Genomic DNA, 23,794 nt, shown 5'->3' on the forward strand with positions numbered 1-23,794 from the left:
TTATTTCCCAATGGAAGTATGTACTAGATCTACTAGAAGATACAGGCAAGTTGGGGGTAAAACCATCTGATTCACCTATTGAACCATCTGGGAGACAGTCAGGGAGAGTTTTTGAAAGATGTAAAGATGTTCTAGAGACTCGTGGGAGACTTCTGTATTTGTCTATGACCAGGCCTGATATTGCCTATGCAATGGGTGTCCTTAGTCAATTCATGCACAGCCCGAGGACAACTCACTTTGAGGCTGCAGAGAGGATCTTGAGATATCTCAAGAAGTTTCCTGGAGCTGGTTTGTTGTTCCAGAAACACAGTCACTTAAAAGTGGAAGTATATATTGATGCAGATTGGGCAGGAGCAGTCAATGACCGAAAGTCTACCAGTGGTTATTATGCCTTTGTAGGAGGAAACCTTGTCACATGGAGAAGCAAAAAACAAAGTGTGGTGGCTAGATCCAGTGCTGAAGCAGAGTATAGAGCGATGGCTCATGGGGTTGCGGAAATCATGTGGATAAGAAATCTGTTAGGTGAACTGGGTTTCGCAGTAAGCAATCCTACGTCACTCTACTGTGACAATAAAGCTGCCATCAATATTGCTGCTAATCCAGTTCTGCATGATAGGACGAAACACATTGAAGTGGACAAGCATTTTATCAGAGAGAAACTTGAAAGTGGAGAAGTGTGCACACCATATGTCAGCTCGGAAGAGCAACTTGTAGATATCTTCACCAAAGGTCTTCATCATGTGCGGCACAAAGATTTCTGTGACAACTTGGGCATGATTGACATCTATGCTCCAACTTGAGGGGGAGTGTTGGAATAATGTTAAAATAACTTAGTTGCAGATGTTAGGGCCTGTTTGGCTAATTACAGTGTTTTTTTATTTCTGTTATGTCTGTTATTGTACTCAGGGGCACAAGGGTCTTTTCCCTTGTTATTTCTGTCGCCCTATATATAGTAAAATAAACACTGGCGCCGCCAGTACTGTTACATTGCAAACCTTCTCTCTTCTCTCCTCTCTTCTCTTCTCTTCTTCTTCTCTTCTCTTCTCTCCTCTTCCACTTATCTCTGGCCGGCTACACTGCCAAGATCCATATCTGTATCTGGGTAGCAATCAGTCCATACATAGGTTTTCCATTTGCTTTATAGTTACCAAAGCTTTAATATTACTACAAGTTTATTCATGTAGTGACCTTTACTAAATAACTGCTTCAATCTTGAAATGCTTACTGTAGGAGATGGAACGTTCTGCTGATGTCCTTGCTGCTGGTTTACTTGATGTTGCTGATCCTTCTCTCTCGAGTAAATTTTTCCTTCGTCAGGTTAGTATTGAGTTTGTTTGTGTGTGCGTGTGTGTGTGCACATTTGTTTGTGGATATGTCCTCTGCTAACAACTGCTTCATCTTCTCAGCATTGGATGGATGAATCTGATGGTTCTACTGATTCCATATTAAAGCATCGGCCTATTTGGGCAACTTATAGCCCTAAGCGTGGCAAGGATAAGAAATGGAATGTAAGGAAAGAGGGGAACCTATACAGGACTTATGGAACCAGAGTAGTTCCTGTGTGAGCACAACATACTCTCTTTGATATCACTACCAAATTAAATCTGCTAGTCTTACTACCTAAAATGCCCTTCTATCTACAGCATATGTATATATAATTATGCATATATTCTGTTCTTGTCTTTTATGGGAATTTTTTCTTTCTAGGCATTTTTTTATGAAATTTCTTTCTAAGCAACATCAACATAAAAATATTCACACTTCAATATGTAAATATATGTTTGTAGCTTGCTATTGTATAGCAATCAGTGGTTATACATGATCAATTCACTTGTTCAAAAAAAGGCCAAAATTTAGGACTATACCCAGTCTACCATCCCCAAGACCCCAGATAGCTGGGACCAACATTGGGTAATGGCCGTTTTTTACCCGCTTACCTTTTCAATATAGGTATGCATGTGCATGTGCACATGCACATACACACATAGTGGGGAGAGACAAGAATGAAAAAAACACTCAAACACAGTTAAACTCATCTAAACCTCAACAAAACTATATGGGGTTAGTTACATGAATCCTGCTTCACCTAGGTGGCTGTTAGGTAACTGCCTAACTCAGGGCTTTTTGAGGAAGCCTGCCTCCTGAAATGAGAGAGAGAGAGAGAGAGAGAGACTGAATTCCCAAAATCAATACCTCCTCTTCTGGCTTCCTTTCCTTATTTATAACACTTCCGTTACAATTCTGTTATATCAGCCTCTCCACTTGTCCAGTTTGTTATTTAGTTTGTTCGAGTGGTTGGCTGTCAGTTACATTACTTAAAGGCTGACGTGGCCTTTTCTTGTACACTTGTCCCTCTATTCCCCTTATTTGTGTCTTAACAGTCCCTCCTCCCTTGAAAGCTATCTTGCCCTCAAGGTAAAGATGTGGAAATCTATTCTGTAAGTCCAAGTAAGGTTCCCAAGTTGCATCTTCAAGTGGGAGACCTGACCATACCACCAATGCCTTTGGTTCGATGTGATGCCCTTTGCGTATCCACCTGAAATCTGTTATCTGGGTGGGCTCAGTTTGAACTTGGCCATCTTCCGAGAATGATGGGAGGGTTGTTGTTGTTATTGCTCTTGTTTTTGGCCATTTCTTTAATAGAGATACATGAAATACAGGGTGCAATTTTGATGTTGCTGGAAGGTCAAGCCTGTATGCCACAGACCCAATGCGTTCCACAATCCGAAATGGGCCGAAGTACCTTGGGCTCAGTTTGTTCCACCCGTGGCCTGCTACTGAAACTTGCTTGTATGGTTGTAGTTTAAGGAAGACTTGCTCCCCTACCTAGTGCTGGACGGGCCTATGCTTTCTGTTGTAAGAGTCTGCCATCCATTGTTGGGCTCGACGGAGGTGGGATTTGAGCTCTTGTAACACCCTATCCCGCTGGAGGAGTTGGTCTTCCACTGCTGCTACTGCTGTAGACCCTTTCTCATATGGGAGTAGAGGAGGTGGGTCCCGTCCATATAGAGCCCGGAAGGGAGTCATTCCTGCTGCATTGTGATATGTGGTATTGTACCACCATTCCGCCCAATGAAGCCAATTGAGCCACTGACGTGGCCTATCCCCTGCATAGCACCTTAGATAGGTTTCCAAACTCCGGTTGACCACCTCAGTTTGCCCATCTATTTGAGGATGGTAGCTGGTAGATTTGAAGAGTTTCACTCCCTGTAATCGAAAAAGTTCTGCCTAGAAACGACTCATAAAAATTGGGTCGCGGTCTGAGACAATAGAGTTAGGGGTACCATGCAGTCGTGCCACCTCCTTAGTAAAAATCTCAGCCACCATTGAAGCTGTAAAGGGGTGGGAAAGAGGGAGAAAATGGCAGTATTTGGTGAATCTGTCAACAACTACGAGAATGACGGACTTGCCATAGGAAAGGGGAAGTCCCGTTATGAAGTCCATGGATATATCCGCCCACACTTGTGTAGGAATTGGGAGTGGTTGTAGCAGACTTGCTGGACACTGGGTATCAGCCTTATTTTTCTGGAAAATGACGCATTCTACTATGAATTTTTGGACCGAATTCCGCATGCCTTTCCAATGGAATTGAGTGGCTAGTCTCTTATAAGTGCGCAAAATCCCTGAGTGTCCTGCTGGTGATGAGTGGAACAATTCAAGAAGCTGCCGAATATGAGCTGAATCCTGTGGTATCACCATTCGACGTTTATACAACAAGTTATTCTCCACTGTGTACCCTGGGTGGCTGGTAGGGTCCTGTTGGACCTGTGAACGCAGCTTGCTCAGTTGTGGGTGTCTTTTAGCTTCTTCCCTTAACTAACTCATGAAGGAACACGTTGGGCCCGTGAGAAGTAATGGAAATAGTTGTGGTTGGCGTGACAGTGCATCTGCCACCTTGTTAGTGTGCCCTGCCTTGTATTCAATGACATAATCGTAGTCGAGTAATTTGGCTATCCATCGTTGCTGTTCCGGGGATAATACTGGCTGCTCCAACAGAAATTTCAGGCTATGGTGGTCAGTTCGTATGATGAACCTCCTCCCTAGAAGGTAGGGTCGCCACCGCTGAACTGCGAGAACAATTGCTATAAGTTCTCGTTCATATACTGACTTGGCCCATTTTTGTGCTGTCAATGCTTTGTTTAAAAACGCTAGTGGTCTTCCTTCTTGCATGAGAACCGCATCCACAACTTGGCTTGACGCATCACATTCAATGATGAAGTCCTTTGAGAAGTCTCTAAGTGCGAGCGTCAATGGGGACACGACAGTTGTTTTGAGTGTCTTGAAGGCTTGTTGGGCCTCTCTAGTCCAGCAGAACCCATTCTTCTTAAGTAAACTTGTCAAGGGGGCAGCAATCAGTCCATACCCTCTGATGAATCGCCGGTAGTACCCTATTAGACCCAAGAAGCCCTGTAACTCCTTAGCATTTTGAGGTTGGGGCCAATTTATCATGCCTGAGATCTTTTCCAGGTCTACCGCTACAGTGCCATTTTCAACTACATGCCCTAAGTAGTGTACTTGAGTCTGTCCGAATGCGCACTTTGACTTCTTTGCAAAGAGTTTATGAGTCCTTAGTAGTTCCAAAGTGATTTGTAGATGCACTAGGTGTTCGTTCCATGTAGCGCTATATACAAGTATATCATAAAAAAAACTAGTATAAATTTGCGCAAATGGGGTCAAAATATGTCATTCATAAGTTCTTGGAACGTAGCTAGCGCATTGGTCAACCCAAACGGCATGACCAAAATCTCATAATGCCCCTCGTGTGTACGAAAGGCGGTCTTGTGGATGTCACCTTCATGGACCCGAATTTGATGATATCCCGATCTCAAGTCTAGTTTAGAGTATATTGTGGCCCGGCCGAGTTCATCTAGTAGTTCATCAATTACCGGTATGGGGAATCGATCCTTCACAGTAATGTTGTTCAGGGCCCTATAGTCTATACAAAACCGCCATGTCCCATCCTTCTTTTTCACAAGTAATACCGGCGAGGAGAATGGGCTATGGTTGGGTTGTATAATTTTTCTGTCAAGCATATCTTGCACTTGTCTCTCAATCTCTAGTTTCTGAAAATAGGGGTAAGGATAGGGCCTTACATTTGTGGGTGCCGTTCCGGGCAGCAAGGGAATGCAATGATCATGGGCACGTTCCGGTGGTAGTTCCTTAGGCTCTTGGAAGATCACTGAAAATTTTTGAAGTAATTGCTGTAGTTGTATGTGGGCTTCTTCGGATCTGTTGGAGTTACTTCTTTGGGCTAGAATTGGGTTGTTCCTGTGGGAGTCTATCTGCATTAAAATGATGTGGGTTGGGTTTGCTGCCTGCTTTCTTAGGGTGGCGAGACTAATGGGCTCTGGATCCTTGGACATCTGTCCTTGAATATGCACCTGCGAGTTGCCCACTTGAAAGTCCATTGTGAGACGGGCCCAGTCACATATTACCGGCCCTAGTTGCCTTAACCATGGACTCCGAGAACTACATCTGCTCCACTGATTTCTAGGGGAAGTAGATCTACCTCGAACTCGTGTTCTTGTATCTTCTGTTTTAATCCTATGCATGTACTATCGCACACCAGATTGCTCCCATTAGCTACGTGCACCCGAAATGCTGTACATGGTTGGACCGGAATCCCTAGTTGTCTGACCAATGTTTGAGTAATGAAATTGAGAGTGCTGCCACTGTCTATAAGAACCGATACATGGCGCCCTTGTACTAGTTCGGTTACTCTCATAGTTTGAGAGGAGGCAAGACCGGTCAAGGCTTGCAGGGATACTTCCAGATATTCTTTTGTCCATTGCCCCCATTCTTGGTTGTCCACTGGCTTGTCAATGTCTGCTGATTCCTCGGTGTTTCGGTTTCAGGCTGAAGGAAGAATACTTGCGGGATCTTATAGCGATGGCCCGGTCCAAATTTGCCTCCACATGCATAACAAAGGCCCTTTTCTCGTCGGGCTTGCATCTCAGCCCAGGTTAACCTCTTGGCTGGGCCGGGGCCTGAACTGGAGTTGGCTTCCTTGCTTGTGATTCCTACTCCTGGTCTGGACTCCGGTTTACCCAAGATACCCGGTTCTGGATTCGGTATACCTGGTTTGACCGCAGCTCCCAAGGGTCAATTAATCCTTCTTGCCCGATTCAGTTTGTCTTCATGGAGTCGAGCTAAGGCTGCTGCGTCAAGAACGGTGGTGGGTTGCATGGATTTAACCTCCAGCTGCAGTTCTTCCCCGAGTCCACCAACAAAACTGCCGACCAGTGCATTTTCTGGCCACCCTTGCACGCACACAGCTAACCTCTTGAACACCATCTGATAATCTTGGACGGAGCCAGTTTGTCGTAGCTTAGCGAGGCTTTCATCATAGTTTTCAAAAGACGAGACACCAAATCTCATGGTTAAGGCATCGGTGAAGTCCGCCCATGTGGCTCTTGGGTGCCGTCGCCGGTACCACTGGTACCAGATGATCGCCTCTCCTTCTAGGTGCGCGGAAGCTAGTGGAACACGATCAGGTCCAGGCGCATCATGGTAATCGAAGTACCTTTCGGTTCGCAGAAGCCAAGACGTGGGATCCTCCCTTGCGAAGATGGGAAACTTGATTCTTGCCGTTCTGGTGTTTCCTGATCCGCGATGACTGGTGTCACTGCGTTCTTCTTGCCCTCCCGGTTCGGAACCGGTGGTGTCTGTTCCAGTCGCCCAAGCAAGGACGCGAAGCTCTCTTTTATTTCTTTAATGTCCGTCGATAATCTTTGCATTTCTCCTTCCATGTTGTTGACCCTGTTCTCCATCACGGACGACCTTGTGCTCGGCATCTCAGCACTGATACCAACTTGTTAGGTAACTGCTAACTCAGGGCTTTTCGAGGAAGCCTGCCTCCTGAAACCAGAGAGAGAGAGAGAGAGAGACTGAATTCCCAAAACCAATACCTCTTCTTCTGGATTCCTTTCCTTATTTATAACACTTCCATTACAATTCTGTTATATCAGCCTCTCCACTTGTCCAATTTGTTATTTAGTTTGTTCGAGTGGTTGGTTGTCAGTTACATTACTTAAAGGCTGACGTGGCCTTTTCTTGTACACTTGTCCCTCTATTCCCCTCATTTGTGTCTTAACAGTGGCCTTCTATTCACATTGCCAAAACTCTCTTCGTCTACTTTCCCTCGTTTTGTCACCTTTTGAAGTATTCCTTGATTCCCACAAATGCAATTATTTATGGTTCTCTCTTCTCTAGGCTTGCCATTGCTCCATCTCAACAACCTCACCTGTGCTAAACTCATTTTATGGACTTGCTTCTTGGTTGGCCAACAACATCCTCATCTCTGTTATGTTCATTTTATGCATTTATTGCTTCTTGATCGACCAAAATTTGCTGTATACAGAATTGATGGCCTTTTAGAGATTTAATAAAATTTTCCTTCCAATCAGAATGGTAACTAATCACCTGGTACACCAAAGGCACATCTCCATATCATCCATCCTACTCTAATTCTAGGGCAATTTACTCTTCCATCTTTCTCTAACCATGGATTATAGAACCACTACTCATTAGACTGAAATTTATCATATGCTTTCTCTGGATGAATAAAAGATCTGTCCTTTCTTGGGTTGGCAAGCATGAGAGCGTGGGTTTGAGTTTGATAATGACCACCTTGTGTAAAGAAATGCCAAGCACTCTATCCCTCCCAAGACCCCATATAGCTGGGACCAACATTGGGTAATGTCTTCTGTTTTTTTTTTTTTAATTGTGAGCTTACATGGTTGACCTCTCTATCAGAAGGCCAAACTGATCTCCTAAGATGCTTCTTTCGTGTTGTAGTCTTTGTGACTCATAAACTTCATCCAATGTTAATTATCTAGTTCTAAATTCTGTTTATATATTACTATAATTCTCATACATTAGAACCGTGATGTTCTTTTTTCCAATTCATTGTGTTTTTTCTGGTCTTGTGACTAAAACTTGATCCCATGATAATTTTCCAATTCCATTTGTATATCACCATTATTCTTGTTGAGATTCAGCAGTGTTGTATGATTTTCTTCTTTATAATCATTAGCTAGTGTTATTGGGTTATTAGTTAGTGTTATTGCCCAAGGCCCATTAGTTTATGTTTTTTTGGAGCTGTTTTTATGTTATGAACAGTAGCCGCCCCATTAAGGGCATATTAATCTTTGTAATTAATCTTTTTTTATGAGTTCATAAGATAATGGCCAGATCATTATTGGCTTCTCCCCATCTCTTCTTCTCTTCTCACTAAGAACTCTTTCTTTCTTTCTTCTTTTTCACTGTTCTCAAATCAGATCATTGTTTTCTCTTTTTCTATTTGGTATTAGAGCAACTTTTGGGATTGTTTGAGTCTTCCATCATGCAGCCCTAGATCAGCCGACTGCATGGTGAGTTAGAGAGCTGATTGAAGACTTTAAAAATGCCCAGTTCTTGGATATTTTTGGTGGATCTAGAATCCTTTGTGTCAGATCTTGGGTTGATCATTGAAATCAAGAAGAACTGGAGAAGGAAGAAGAGTCCTAATTGTTATTAGGACTCTATTTTGACCTAGGTAGGGGATCTTTAGATTTTTTAGACTTCTTGGTGTTTTTTGAAGGAGGCGGTTCAAGTTTTGGAGTTTTCAGAGGTCTTTGGTGGAAGCAGTAGCCTTTTCTCTTGTTTCTACCAGCTCTCATGGAGACAAGAATCTTTGTGGGTGAAGGTTTTTGGGTACCAGAAGGTTGGTTGAGGCCTCTAAAAGGGATAGATCTATTTTCTCTCATCTAGAGTTGATTTTCTAAACTATTTTGGGAATTATGGAGGGTGGTGGAGTTGAGTACAAGTGTACTAGTGAAATGGAACTAGATGGAGGAGGTGCTAGTGACCCTTTTGGGGCAGGGACCATCACTACAATTAGGTTGGATGGTACAAACTATTTGGAGTGGTCACAATCAACCAAAATAGTTATTGATGCTCGTAGAAAGTTAGGGTATGTTACTGGCAAAGAAAAGAAACCCGAGGCTAACTTTTCCTGGTGGGTGTAGGGGAGCTACATGGTGATGACCTGGCTGTGCAATTCCATGTTACCCCATATAAGTGAAAATTTTCTATGGGCCAACACAACTAAGGAAATCTGGGATGGAGTCGTAGAGACTTACTCATGTTGTGAGAATATTGCTAGGGCCTATTAGTTGAGGAATCAAGTGATTGCTACTAGGCAAGGAGATAAATTTGTTGCAGTTTATTTTTCAGCCCTCAAAACCTTATGGCAGGAGATTAGATCATTTGGAGGCTATGGCTTGGGAGAGTAGTAAAGATGCAACTACTTACTAGAAGCTAGTAGAGAAGAATAGAGTGTTTGAGTTTCTAGCAGGACTCAACCCAGAGTATGATATTGTACGGCAACATGTTCTTTCCCGTGATAGTGTAACTCTCTCTCTCGGACATATGCCTTTGTTTCTAGAGAAGAGAGTAGAATTAATGTGATGATGAGGAATTTAAACCTTGAGCAGTCTTCTATGGTTAGCACAGCGAAACCTAAGCCTGGTGGGGATAAGGGGGTAGTGATGGTAATAATATGAGGGAGGACAAGGACTTGATCTATGGCTATTGTAAGAAGCCTAAGCATATCGGAGATGCCTGTTGGAAGCTTCATCCACACTTTATACCAAGTCGGCTTAGAAACAAGAAAAGGGAATGATAATATGGAAGCGACTGGTGACTTATCTAGACAACCTACCACAACTTCTTTGGAGTCGGTTGTAGCAGTTGCAATTAGGGTCGAGTTGGAGAGATATGGGCGGTTTATGAGTTAGAGAGATACAAGTAGTTCATATGCCACTACAAATTATGCCTCCACTACATGTAAGGGGGGACCTCCCTAGATTATAGACTTAGGAGCCCCATAACATATAACCAATATTTCCAACATTTTCTCCTCATACCACCTATGCTTTGGTAGAGATAGAGCATCCACGGCTGATGGCTCCCATGTTCCCATTGTTGGGAAGGGGTTTGTCAAAATAACTAGTACCATTGTCCTGCCTTCTATAGTGCATGTTCCTAGATTGAGTACTAACCTTTTCTTTATGAGCAGTTTGACAAAAAATTTGAATAGATCAAAATTTTTTTTGGTTTGAGTGGTGGTGGGTTGGTGTTGGTGTTGTTTTGGTGTAGGGTTATTTATTCTTCTCTTGGGCAACTTATTGTCACCTTTCTTGTAATCTTTTTTCTTTTTTATTATAAAATTTTTATTATTTACTATCAAAAAGACAAACTGAAACACATGAATAGATCCTATTTCGACTGCTGCTACAGTAGTCCGAACAGGAAGAGGAGAAGAAGAAGAAGAAGAAGAAGAGGAAGAGAAGAAGAGGGGTCAGTCGAAAATCTGATGGTTAACCCATTCAGTCGACCCCCTTAATCTATATTAGCTTCTAATCATGTTTACAAAGACAGAAATGCCCTTACTTAAGTGTGGGGCAGAGTAACTCTAATAACACAGCCACATAAGCAAGTTACTTAATAAACAGAAGAAGACTAAACTACCCCTATTCGACACATCTTAACACTCCCCCTCAAGCTGGAGAATATATGTCATATAATCCCAGCTTGTTACATAGATAGTTCACTTTCCCTGAGCTTAGAGCTTTTGTAAACAAGTCTGCCCACTGGTCATTGGAGCTCACATGTTCTGTATTTATCTCTCCGGCAAGAACCTTCTCTCTCACAAAGTGGCAATCAACCTCTATGTGCTTTGTTCTCTCATGAAAGACAGGATTGGAAGAGATATGGAGTGCAGCTTGGTTGTCACAGTACAATTTCATAGGTTTATCCATGTGAAACCCAATTTCTTGTAGAAGATTCCTCAACCACACTAATTCACAGGTAGTGTGAGCCATGGCCCTATATTCGGCTTCAGCACTGCTTCTGGCTACAACCGTCTGCTTTTTACTCTTCCATGTCACAAGGTTTCCTCCCAGAAATGTGCAATAGCCTGTAGTAGATCTTCTGTCACTCACTGAGCCTGCCCAGTCTGCATCTGTATACCCAACTACTTCAAGTTTTCCTCCTGGTTTATACAATAGCCCACGGCCTGGAGCTCCTTTCAGATACCTCACAATTCTAAGGACTGCATCCCAATGAGGTATACGAGGGTTCTGCATGAATTGGCTCACCACACTGACTGCAAAAGAGATGTCGGGTCTCGTGATAGTCAGATAGTTCAGCTTTCCCACTAGTCGTCTATACCTTCCAGGATCTTCAAATACTTCTCCTGTATCACTGCTCAACTTAACATTTGGTTCCATAGGGGTCTCAGCCGGTTTTGCACCTAACAGTCCTGTTTCTTCCAATAGATCAAGGACATATTTCCTTTGACACAGATTCACACCTTGTTTTGACCTGGCAACCTCAATTCCCAAGAAATACTTTAATGTTCCAAGGTCCTTTGTTTGAAAATGATTTTGCAGAAATGCCTTTAGTTTGCCAATCCCCAATTTATCACTACCAGTGATGACAATATCATCCACATAGACCACTAATAAAATCTTCCCAGCTTCTGAGTCATAGCTGAACACGGAGTGATCAACCTGGCATTGCTTCATTCCAAAACTCTTCACCACTTCACTGAACTTCCCAAACCAAGCACGTGGAGATTGCTTCAACCCATAAATTGCTTTCTTCAGCTTGCACACCTTACCACCCTCCCCCTGAGCAACAAACCCAGGTGGTTGCTCCATATATACCTCCTCCTCTAGATCACCATGAAGGAAGGCATTCTTTATGTCAAGTTGAAGGAGAGGCCAATCATACATAACTGCCAGGGAAATTAGAACACGAACGGAACCAATTTTAGCCACCGGAGAGAATGTCTCCATATAGTCCACACCATACAACTGTGAGTAACCTTTAGCAACAAGTCTGGCCTTCAGACGCTCCACACTACCTTCTGGCAAGTATTTCACAGTATACACCCATTTACAGCCCACAGCATGCTTCCCAAGTGGGAGAGTAGTGAGTTCCCACGTTTGAGTATGTTGAAGAGCAGAAAGTTCCTCCTCCATTGCCCGCCGCCATCCAGGTGAACTAAGAGCTTCTTGAACATTGTTAGGTATGGAAATAGAAGACAAAAGTGAAACAAACTGGCGATGTGAGGTAGAAAGACGAGATAATGAAACAAAATTGGAAATGGGATGGAGTGTAGAACTACGTTTACCTTTCCGTAAGGCAATGGGTAGGTCAAGATCTGAAGGTTCAGCAATAGGAGCCATGAGAGGATCCGCAGACGAGGTAGAAGTAGGAGGAGGGGCCGGTGTCGTTCGACGTGTATACACTTGTCGGATCAGTGGTCATTCAGTGGTGACCTGCACTGGATGAGGAGATGAGTCTACTCCAACAACAGCCTCTGGAACTGAATCACTGACAGGAAGAGGAAGAGGAGGTAAGGGTGAGGACAAGGGTGCTTCAGGACGGGAGAAGAAGGGAACAGACTCAAAAAAGGTGACATCAGGGCAGACATAGCACTTTCGGGCAATGGGATTATAACACTTGTACCATTTTTGAGTCCGAGAGTAGCCAAGGAAGACACATTTAATTGAGCGTGCATCTAGCTTGTCTATTCCAGGACTCAGATTATGAACAAAGCACACACAACCAAAGACACGAGGAGTTAATGGAAACGGAGATAAAGTGGGAAACAAGATGGAGAAGGGTGACCGACCATGAAGAATAAAAGAGGGTATCCGATTAATGAGAAAACATGCAGTGAGTACAGCATCACTCCAAAACCGTTTAGGAACATTCATGTGGTGAAGCATAGACCGAGCAATTTCAAGAAGATGACGATTCTTCCGTTCAGCCACCCCATTTTGTTGAGGGGTGAAAGCACATGATGTCTGATGAATAATGCCATGCTGTTCTAAATACTGTTGAAATGCAGTAAGAAAATATTCACGACCATTATCTGAACGGAGAACTTTGATTGGAATACCAAATTGTGTACGTATTTCAGCATGAAATTTTTGAAAAATGGAAAATAATTCACTTCTTTCTTTCATTAAGTAAATCCATGTTATTCTTGAACAATCATCAATAAAGGAGACAAAATACTTGTACCCATTGTAAGACTCAATTTTGATTGGACCCCAAACATCTGAATGAACCAAAGAAAAATGACTCAACATGCGACTCTCAACTCTCGGACTAAAGGACACACGACGGTGTTTACCAAACTGACATGACTCACATTGTAAAACTGACAACTGACTCAATGATGGAACCAACATCTTGAGAACCTTGAGAGATGGATGTCCCAGTCGACAATGCCATTGTAGAGGAGTAAGGGAGGTCTGAAGTGCAATTGAAGATCCACCGCCGTCAAGGTAATACAATCCACCAGCTTCATGCCCCCCACCAATCTTCTTCCCCGTCTTGAGATCCTGAAAAACATAAGTGGAAGGAAAGAAGGTAACAGAACAGTTAAGAGCTTTGGTTATTTTACTAACAGACATAAGATTGAATGGAAACTTAGGTACATATAAAACAGATGATAAGGGGACAGAAACCAAGTCAACATTACCAACACCACAAATGGGAGATGAGGACCCATTGGCAAGTGTAACAGTTTGTGATGTGGAGGTTTCAGAAAGAGAAGAGAACACACCTGGAGTCCCGGTCATATGATCTGAGGCTCCAGAGTCAATAATCCAGGAAGGAGTTTTAGATGACATGCAAGCAATACCTGATTGGGCATATGTGGCAGTGGTATGCTGTGAAGTAGTTTGAAGGAACCGTTCATACTCATCACGCGGAACACTCACCATCTCCCTCCCAGAAGTAGATGTAGATGTGGGAGGTGTTCGGTCTGCCAATTTACTATCACTAATAGCAACCTCGCCTGCTACAGCATGATTAGCCCATTTAGAGGGAGGGCCATGTAGGTCATAACAGAAATTCATTGTGTGTCCATCCCTACCACAATGAGTACATTTCCTTGTAGAGTTATTTTTTCTCTACCACGGCCTCCCCCTAAATCACGGCCACCCCGACCAATCATGGAATTGCCACGGCCCCCTCTGGAATGACCTCCCCCTCTTGTACTATGTCCACCACCTCTAGCTGTCACAAGTGCTGATCTATCATACTGTGTGGGGTTCTCTGTCTGGCCCAAAGAAATTCTACGAAGTCTTGAGAATACTTCCTCAAGTGATGGAAGAGTAGAGCCCCCCAATATTTGAGCTCTAATTGGTTCATATTCTGACTTCAGCCCCACTAAAAATCTTGTAACATCAAGTTGCTCCTTTTGTTGTTGCTGAACTTGAATATCTGAAGTAAGGGGATGATAGACATTGAGTTCATTCCTTATATTCTTCATGCAGGCATAGTACTCTTCTAGTGTTTTGGTTCCTTGTTGTAGATCAAAGTACTCTTGATACAGCTGATATACTCTTGTTGTGTTGTCTTGTCCAGAATATAGCTTCTTAGCATGCTCCCATATATCCTTAGCCGTATCAAGGAACATGAAGTTGGCACTGATTTTGGGTTCCATACTATTCCACAGCCAAGTCATGATTTGAGCATCTTCTTGTTCCCAATCATCAAACCCTGGAGAGTCAACCGGTGGCTTCTCATCTCTTACATGCTTTACTTTCTTCTTTGCCTTGAGAAAAACTTCCACTGATTTAGCCCATGGAACATAGTTCTCTCCATTTAGCTTAATTGAGGTCATTTGTACCCCTAGGTAGTCGGAGGAAATTACTACACTAGGTTTCTGATCATTGTAGCCATCTCCTATTGCTGCCATTGTACTCTTTCACAGTTGTCTCTAACTTTACTTCTCAGCTACAAGCTGATTGATGTTGTTCACAGTTTGATATTTCAGCACCTATTGCAGTCTCTAAACACCACAGTGGAAGCACACACTTGTTCTTATTCACACTACTGCTGACTTCACACACTTACGTCCCACATAAGAATCAGTTTACCATTCATTAATCACAAGTAGAGGCCCTCTTACAACCACTCAAGCACCACAACACAGCCAAATCTGCTGCACCCAGTTCAGACTTGTTTAACACACTTAAGAGGGCATTACACAACCACAAGGAGTTCGGCAAGTTCACTGCATTCTACCTTACACCACTCAGCCACTTACAGCAGCCCTAACACCATTCGGCTACTGCACACACAGCTATTCAACAACTTACAGCAGCCCTACACCATTCGGCTACTGCACACACAGCCACTCAACAACTCACAGCAGCCCTACACCATTCGGCTACTGCACACACAGCCCTACCTAGGGCAACAATGAACCTAGTTCTCTAGGTTCTACTCAATACTAACAGCTTCTTGTAGGGTTTCTACCCAGAAATATAAGTAACACTAGAAGAAGAGAGAACCGACCTTCCTTTGAGAATATCAATCAACCATTCACTGCTGAAGTTACTTTCCTTGTTGAAGAGAGTTATGCGCAGCAGAGAGACAAGCTGTAATGTTTCTGACCTAGGGCGAACCAGTCCTCTCCATCGACTGACCAGAAACGAAAGTGAAGAGTCACGAACAACACTGAGGTGCTTTACCAACTGACTTAGATCAGGAACCTTGCTCTGATACCATATTTCGACTGCTGCTACAGTAGTCCGAACAGGAAGAGGAGAAGAAGAAGAAGAAGAAGAAGAAGAAGAAGAAGAAGAGGAAGAGAAGAAGAGGGGTCAGTCGAAAATCTGATGGTTAACCCATTCAGTCGACCCCCTTAATCTATATTAGCTTCTAATCATGTTTACAAAGACAGAAATGCCCTTACTTAAGTGTGGGGCAGTGTAACTCTAATAACACAGCCACATAAGCAAGTTATTTAATAAACAGAAGAAGACTAAACTACCCATATTCGACACATCTTAACAGATCCAATGATCAAAAATACATCAGCCATCCTGAAGAAATTCCGGACTATATATTTGGGTCCTTGCATTAGTGTAATATATTATTCTTTTTAGCAAACAATAAAGAGATTATCTGGGAAGAAAGGATTGCCAGAATATTCCAAGAAAAGGAAAGGAGTCTTTCTGAAGTCAAGGAGTGTATTATGACAAGGGCAATTCTTTGGCTTTAAACGTCAACCCTTTTTGAGAATTATTCCCACGATGATCTTCGGAGGAGTTGGGCAGCAGTGGCTTCCACATCTTTCAGGAAAAATAGAATTCAAGCAAGGTTGACAGCCCCTCTGGAGGGTGTTGTAAAGCTGAACTTTGATGGGAGTAGTCAAGGTAACCCAGGACTTTTGGGTATAGGAGGGATCTTGAGAGATAAGGACAGCAACATTCTCTCCATATTTTCAGGTCCAGTGGGAGTTAGAGACTCTACAAGGGCTGAGATACTAACTGCTGTACAAGGAGTAAAGATTGCTAACAAATTTGGAGTGGAGAGTTTGATAATTGAGAGAGACTCTAAGGTGGTAATGGGGTCGTTTTCGGATCCAGATACTATTATTTGGGGCTATAGGAATCTTCTTAAAAATGTTAACTGGCTTACAAAGATATGACAGTCAGATTTCAGTGGGTTGGTAGATCGGCAAATGCTTGGCTGATTCTATTGCTAAACAAGGGGTTTCTCGGGTTTCTTTGTATTGGGCTACTTTGTAAACTGTAATCTGGTTAGCTTTGAAAACTGTAATCATCCTTAAAGGGGAGGTAGCATCTTGTGCCTTTTCTTAGGCTGATTGTACTCCTTTTTCCTCTTGATTAATGAAATTATCGTTCAACCATAAAAGAAAGAAATAAAGAGATTTTATTACCTATCAAAAAGAAAAGAAGGAAAAAATACATCAGCTATCCTGAAGCACCTATTGTAACTAATTCTGGTATTAAAGCACCCAAAAACAATTTTGCTCTCTCCACCTTCCTCTAGCTAAGCTGTCCAAAGAATTTTCTGATTTATGCACCCAAATGAGCTGTTCACTCTAAAGTCTAAATCCCAAAGCAATAGCCTCTTTAGCGTAATTTTGAAGTGCTAAGGTCCCTCACTTCCATCCATGAGCCAGTTAGCCAGTCAATAACTATATCTAAGTTCCCCTGTCTCCACATGTTGAAAGCCCATGGTTGTCATAAGATATAAGCCTTATAACAAGGTGTTGATCTCCGCTCTAAAGGAATTCCCTTGAAAAAACCCTATTCCTGATGGCCCCAGATTCCTTGAATTAATATCCTTTAAAGTTGAACTTTATTACTCCTTGTGGAGGAACGAGATTTCAGTTTCTGGGTGAGAAAAAACAGGTGAATAATTTTTGGATGTTCAAAGGGGGAGCTGCATTGGGGAGAGCAAAAAAGTGGTTCTGAATCCCTGTAACATAAGCACATGAGACAGGTCATAGGTTTCCCTATCATTACATTTACAAAGAAAGTTATATATTTACAAAGAAACACATATGGGGGATAAAGTCCCAATTTTACCTTAAGGGCAAAGCATTCCATTAGTTTCTTTATTATCTTGTTAGACAGCTTGGTCTTCTATTATAGCCACTTCTCCTATGGATTTCCAAGCTTCTATATACCATCAGGTCCTAATGCCTTTCCCTTCATCCTTTAAGCATCTTTAGTATTAAAAAACTTAGTGCTATTGAAAACACCTAAAATTTCTATTCATAGTATACCCACCAAATCCTCTTAAGTTTGAAATCTTGGTATATTCTTCACTTGATAACTGATAAAATTCAGATGTAGAAGAAGAAGAAGAGAACTGTTCTTGTCGAACTAGAGAGAAAAAAAGTCCCTTCTCAAGTCGGCCAGACTTTATTTATATATTTCTAAACAAGACAGAATTATTCTTATGTCCTCACTTAAGTGAGAGACACATCAGCTAACTTAAGATCTACTCATAATTACATTTAACATATAACTTAATGTAAAAAGCCTATACTACCCTTCTACAGCCGACTCTAACACTCCCCTCAAGCTGGTGAGTATATGTCATATAGTCCCAGCTTGTTACATATGTAGTCCACTCTTCCCCGACTCAACCCTTTGGTAAACAGGTCTGCCCATTGATTTCCTGTGTTCACATATGTTGTACTTATCACTCCATTGAGCACCTTCTCATGTACAAAATGGCAATCAACTTCTACATGCTTCGTTCTTTCATGAAATATTGGATTAGAGGAGATATGAACTGCAGCTTGATTATCACAATATAGCTTCATAGGAGTGTCAATCGAGTACCCCATTTCCTCTAGGAGATGCTTCAACCACACTAGCTCACATGTTGTGTGTCCCATGGCTCTATGTTCAGTCTCTGCACTACTTCTTGCTACCACTGGCTGCTTCTTACTCTTCCATGTCATCAAGTTGCCACCAAGAAAAGTGCAATACCCTGTAGTGGACTTCCTCCACTCTTATATAACAAACCACGACCTAGAGTTCCCTTCAAGTACTGCACAATTCTTAGAACTGCCTACCAATGTGGAATTCGAGGGTTTTGCATAAACTAACTCACCACACTAACTGCAAATGAGATATCAGGTCGAGTGATTGTTAGGTAATTAAGCTTACCTACCAACCTTCTATGCCTTCCAGAATCTTCAAACTCCTCACCTGCATCACTACTCAACTTAACATTCAGTTACATGGGTGTTTCAGTTGGTCAGGCCCCTAACAGCCCTGTTTCCTCTAGCAAATCAAGGACATATTTCCTCTGGCATAGATTAATACCATTCTTGGACCTCGCTACTTCGATCCCTAGGAAGTATCTTAATTTGCCAAGATCCTTTGTCTGGAAGTGATCATGCAAGTAAGTCTTCAACCTGTCAATCCCTAGTTTATCACTGCCAGTGATAACAATATCATCTACATATACCACTAATAGGATCTTCCCAGCACTGGACTCATAGATGAATACAAAATGGTCAACCTGACACTGTTTCATGCCAAACTTCTTCACCACTTCACTGAATCTACCAAACCATGCATAGGGGGATTGTTTGAGCCCATAAATAGCCTTCTTAAGTCCACATACCTTATCACCCTCCCCTTGAGCAACAAATCCTGGTGGTTGCTCCATGTACACTTCCTCAAGGAGATCACCATGTAAGTAGTTCTTGATGTCAAGTTGAAATCAATCATACATAGCGGTAAGAGAGATCAAAACACGAACAAAACCAATTTTGGCAACATGGGAAAAGGTATCTATGTAATCGATACCATACAACTGTGAATAACCTTTGGCAACTAACCGAGCTTTCAACCGTTCAACACTCCCATCAGGCAAATACTTAACAGTGTATAGCCACTTACAGCCTACAACATGCTTACTAGGTGGAAGAATGGTGAGGTCCCACGTATGAGTACGAGTTAGGGCTGAAAGTTCTTCCTCCATTGCTTGGCACCACCCTAGAGAAGTGAGAGCTTCCTAGACATCATTTGGAACAGAGGCAAAGGATAACATACAAACAAAATGGCGATGGGAAGCTGAAAGGTGAGAAACAGAAACATAATTGGAAATGGGGTAAAGAGTGCAACTGCGTTTACCTTTCTATAAAGCAATGGGAAGATCAAGGTCAGAAACAAAGGGTAGGGCTGGGGTGGGAACAACTGCCGGATCTGTCGACAGTGACGAAGTTGGAGGAAGAGCTGATACCTGACGATGCATATACACTTGCCGGATGGGTGGTCGTTAAGAAGGAAGTTGCACTAGAGGCAAAGGCTTGGTCACAACTAGGACAAGAGGAATGGGGTTCTCAACAGGAACTGGGAGAGGAGGTGATAGTGATGGAAGAGAAGAAACACTCGACCCAGAGAAAAAAGGAATAGACTCAAAGAATGTAACATCAGGACACACAAAAGAACGCTAGGAACTGAGATTATAATTCTTATACTCTTTTTGAGTCCTGGAATAGCCAAGGAAGATACACTTAGTGGATCAAGCATCTAACTTGTCCATTCCAAGCCCAAGATTATGAACAAAACACACACACACCCAAAAACTCTGGGAGTAAGAGGAAAAGGAGACAAAATGGAGAATTGACCTTCAAGGATAGAGACATGGGTATGCGGTTTATAAGGAAGCAAGATGTAAGCACAACGTCACTCCAAAAGTGTTTGGGAACATTCATATGATGTAAGAGGGACCAAGCAGTTTCCAAAAGGTGACGGTTCTTTCTCTCAGCCACACCATTTTGTTGAGGGGTCTAGGTACACGAGGTTTGATGGATAATGCCATGTTGTTCCAAATATTCTTGAAATGGTGTGAAAAATACTCTCGACCATTATCAGAACAAAAAATTTTAATGTGTACACCAAATTGATTGTGAATCTCAGCATAAATTTTTTGGAAGATAGAAAACAATTCACTCCTTTCATAAGGTAAAGCCATGCCATCCTTGAATAATCATCAACAAAAATTACAAAGTACTTGTAACCATTATAAGACACTATTCTGTTTGGACCCCAGATGTCCGAATGGACTAAAGAAAAAGGACTCGACATACGACTATCAACTCTAGGACTAAAGGGAACACGATGATGTTTCCCAAACTGACATGACTCACAATTCAAAGTAGAAAGACGACTCAACGACAGAACAAGTAATTGAAGAGCTTTAAGAGACGGATGACCAAGTTTCCAATGCCACTAAAGTGGAAAAAGAAATGTTTGAAGGGCTGTTGTCGAACCACCTCCATCAAGGTAATACAGTCCACCAACTTCATGCCCTCCACCAATCTTCATCCCCGTCTTGAGATCTTGAAACACATAAGAAGAAGGGTAAAAAGTGATAGAGCAATTAGGTGACTTAGTCAATTTACTTACAGACATAGGTTAAAGGGAAACTTGGGAACATATAAAACTAAGGATAGGGATAACGAGTCTGTGTCAACATTACCAATACCACATATGGAAGATGTAGAACCATTGGCAAGAGTAACAGATTGTGATGTGGAGGACGGAGAAAGGGATGAAAACACACCTGGAGTCCTAGTCATATGATCAGAGGCTCCAAAATCTATAATCCAATGGGAGGGTTTGGATGCCAAACAAGCCATACCTAAGTGTACAAGGGTAGCCGTGTTCTGTTGAGACGTACCCTGAATGAACCGCTCATACTCATCCTGTGGAACACTCAAAATCTCCTTTCTCGAAGCATCTATAGATGTAGAGGGTATCTGGAGACAAGGGTTCAAAGAGAGCCCTTGTCTCGAACCACCACCAGTTACAGATGCAAGATTTGCCCAGGTTGAAGGTGGGCCATGTAGGTCATAGCAGAAGTTGATAGTATGTCCCTCCATACCACAATGTGTACACCTACTCTGACCATTACTACGTCCTTTACCACGGGCTCCCCCTAAGTCTCGACCTCCAACATGATCACCACCACGACTGTACATGCCACTACCACTATGACCATACATGGGTCCACCATCACTACCACGGCCAGATTGACCTTCTCGAGCTCCTCCTCTACCTCCACAGCCTCCCCCTCTCGTTACCGCAAATGCAGACCTGACTAATATAGTTGAGTTCTCCGTGGGTCCAACCGAGATCCTCCGGAGATGAGCAAATACTTCTTCAAGAGAAGGAAGATCAGATCCACCTAGTATCTGTGCCCTTACCGGTTCATATTTAGACTTCAACCCTACTAAAATTCTGGTCACATCCAACTACTCTCTCTGTTGATGCTGAATTTTGACATCAGGTGTAAGAGGGTGATACACATTCAACTCATTTTGCAGATTTCTCATACTTGCATAATAGTCTTCAAGACTCTGATTCCCTTGTTGCAAATTGAAATACTCTTGGTACAGTTGGTAAACCCTAGTAGTGTTGTCTTGTCTAGAATAAAGCTTCCTTGCATGATCCCAGACCTCCTTGGCTGTATCTAAAAACATGAAGTTCACACTGGTTTTGGGTTCCATACTGTTCCATAGTCATGTCATAATTTGAGCATCCTCTTGCTCCCACTCATCATATCCCTAAGAATCAGTTGGGGGTTTATCTTCCCTCACATGCTTCACTTTCTTCTTAGCTTTCAGAAAAACTTCAACAGATTTAGCCCAAGGCACATAATTCTCACCATTCAGTTTTATAGATGTCATCTGCACATTCAAATAATCAGAAGGGACCATTACACTGGACTTGCATTCACTGCTGTCTCCCATGACTGCACAAGGAAAAGGGGAAGAACTTCTTCCACTAGTTTGTCACTCTACTTCACTAATTAGTCACCCCACTACACACCACCGACTGATTACTACTAGGGTATCTATTATCCTAGGTTTCAGCAACAACACTCACAGTAGTTCACCACTTTTAGCAACAATGCCACTGCTGTCTTCCACTTTCAGCATCATAAACCCTCACAATACACCTCACGAACAGGAAATTTGGTTCTGCAACATATCACAATTTGTTTCTCACTGCTACTCTCACAATTGGGTTCAGCAATCATGTAACTGTTTCACCAAATCTGCACTGTCATCATCCTCACACCTGAAACCAGCCCTCTTCGAACTGCCGAGTAGAGGGTTTTCTACCAACCACACAAAACCACAACAATTTCACTCATAGGAGGCATGAAAACCCCCAGAAGAAAACGATCAGTCCTTTTTTTTCTTTCTGAGAAACTCCTAGCTATCAATAAAAATTCTGCAAAACCCTAGAAGAGAATGCGCTGAATAGAAGGAGAAAAGGAGATTGATCTGAACTAGCTATTGTGGCTCTGATACCATGAGAAAATTCAGATGTAGTGTCCGTACGATTTCAGATAATAATAAAGCTTCGACAAGAAACTGTTCTTGTCAAACTAGAGAAAAAAAAGTCCCTTCTCTAGTTGGTCAGACTTTATTTATATATTTCTAAACAAAACAGAATTACTCTTATGCCCTCACTTAAGTGAGAGACACATCAGCTAACTTAAGATCTACTCATAATTACATTTAACATATAGCTTAATGTAAAAAGCCTATAGTACCCTTCTACAGCCGACTCTAACAATAACCTTTGGAATAATTCCTCCAACTTTTTTGAATTCTAATCCATCTAGAATTAGATTCTATTTGAATCAAATCAGAAGTAAGAGCTTGGAGTTCTAAATGTATTATCCATAAATAAGAATGCAGAAGATGGATTTTGGGTTTTGGTGAAAAGTTTCAGTTATTTTAGTTATTTTTTCATTGTTTAAATAATGTATTTTGCCTTGCAGATGGTAGTTTTATGTCCCTATAAATATCAGTACCTTTTTTTATCAGTAACAACATAAATATCTTGTAATCTGTTGTGGAACTTTAAGTTGTCTTTTTCCCCCTAGGAAAATGGGTGACTAAGTTGTTATCTAAATTACCATTTTCATTATTCTACTTAAAGAATAAACCATTAGATCCGTATCTATGTATCCATGTTCATTTTACATCCTTTCCAGCTTTGTGCTATCATTGGCTGATGTTGATGTGGGCCTTATGATGGAAGATGAAAGCCTTGTATGGACAAGTAAGGATGTTGTTGTTGTTCTTGAGCATCAAAGTGAAAAGATACCTCTGAGGTAAGTTACTGATGCATTATAAATATCTTCACTTTGTTGGCCCTCTTCTCTTCATAGGCATTATTGATGCATTATATATATTTTTGTTCTGTTGGCCCTCTTCTCTTCGTAGGAATTTGTTTAACTCATCTATACTTTGCTCTGGAATTTCCCCCTGGTTCAGAAGTTGTCTTTTCAGGAGCCCAACTTGTTTATACAATTAGTTTAGAATAAAAATTGGTTATATATTTTATATGCACAGATTTTTAGAACATTAAAAGCAATCTCATTATTCGTCTAGTGTACTTAACAAAGCATAATGACAAAC

General features: G+C 42.0%; 1 protein-coding gene across 1 annotated transcript in view; it reads left to right on the forward strand.

Moving 5' to 3' along the window:
* Window positions 1-23,794, forward strand: part of LOC104605036 (uncharacterized) — an 83,049-nt gene that overhangs the window by 55,034 nt on the left and 4,221 nt on the right. Inside the window, exons 9-11 of the mRNA XM_010269630.3 lie at window positions 1,231-1,317; window positions 1,407-1,561; window positions 23,368-23,487. Of these exons, the coding sequence (XP_010267932.1) occupies window positions 1,231-1,317; window positions 1,407-1,561; window positions 23,368-23,487 (362 nt within the window). The remainder of the gene's footprint in view (window positions 1-1,230; window positions 1,318-1,406; window positions 1,562-23,367; window positions 23,488-23,794) is intronic.

Source organism: Nelumbo nucifera, chromosome 4 (assembly GCF_055504915.1).
Source record: "Nelumbo nucifera cultivar China Antique chromosome 4, China Antique-T2T, whole genome shotgun sequence".
NCBI classification, from domain to species: domain Eukaryota; kingdom Viridiplantae; phylum Streptophyta; class Magnoliopsida; order Proteales; family Nelumbonaceae; genus Nelumbo; species Nelumbo nucifera.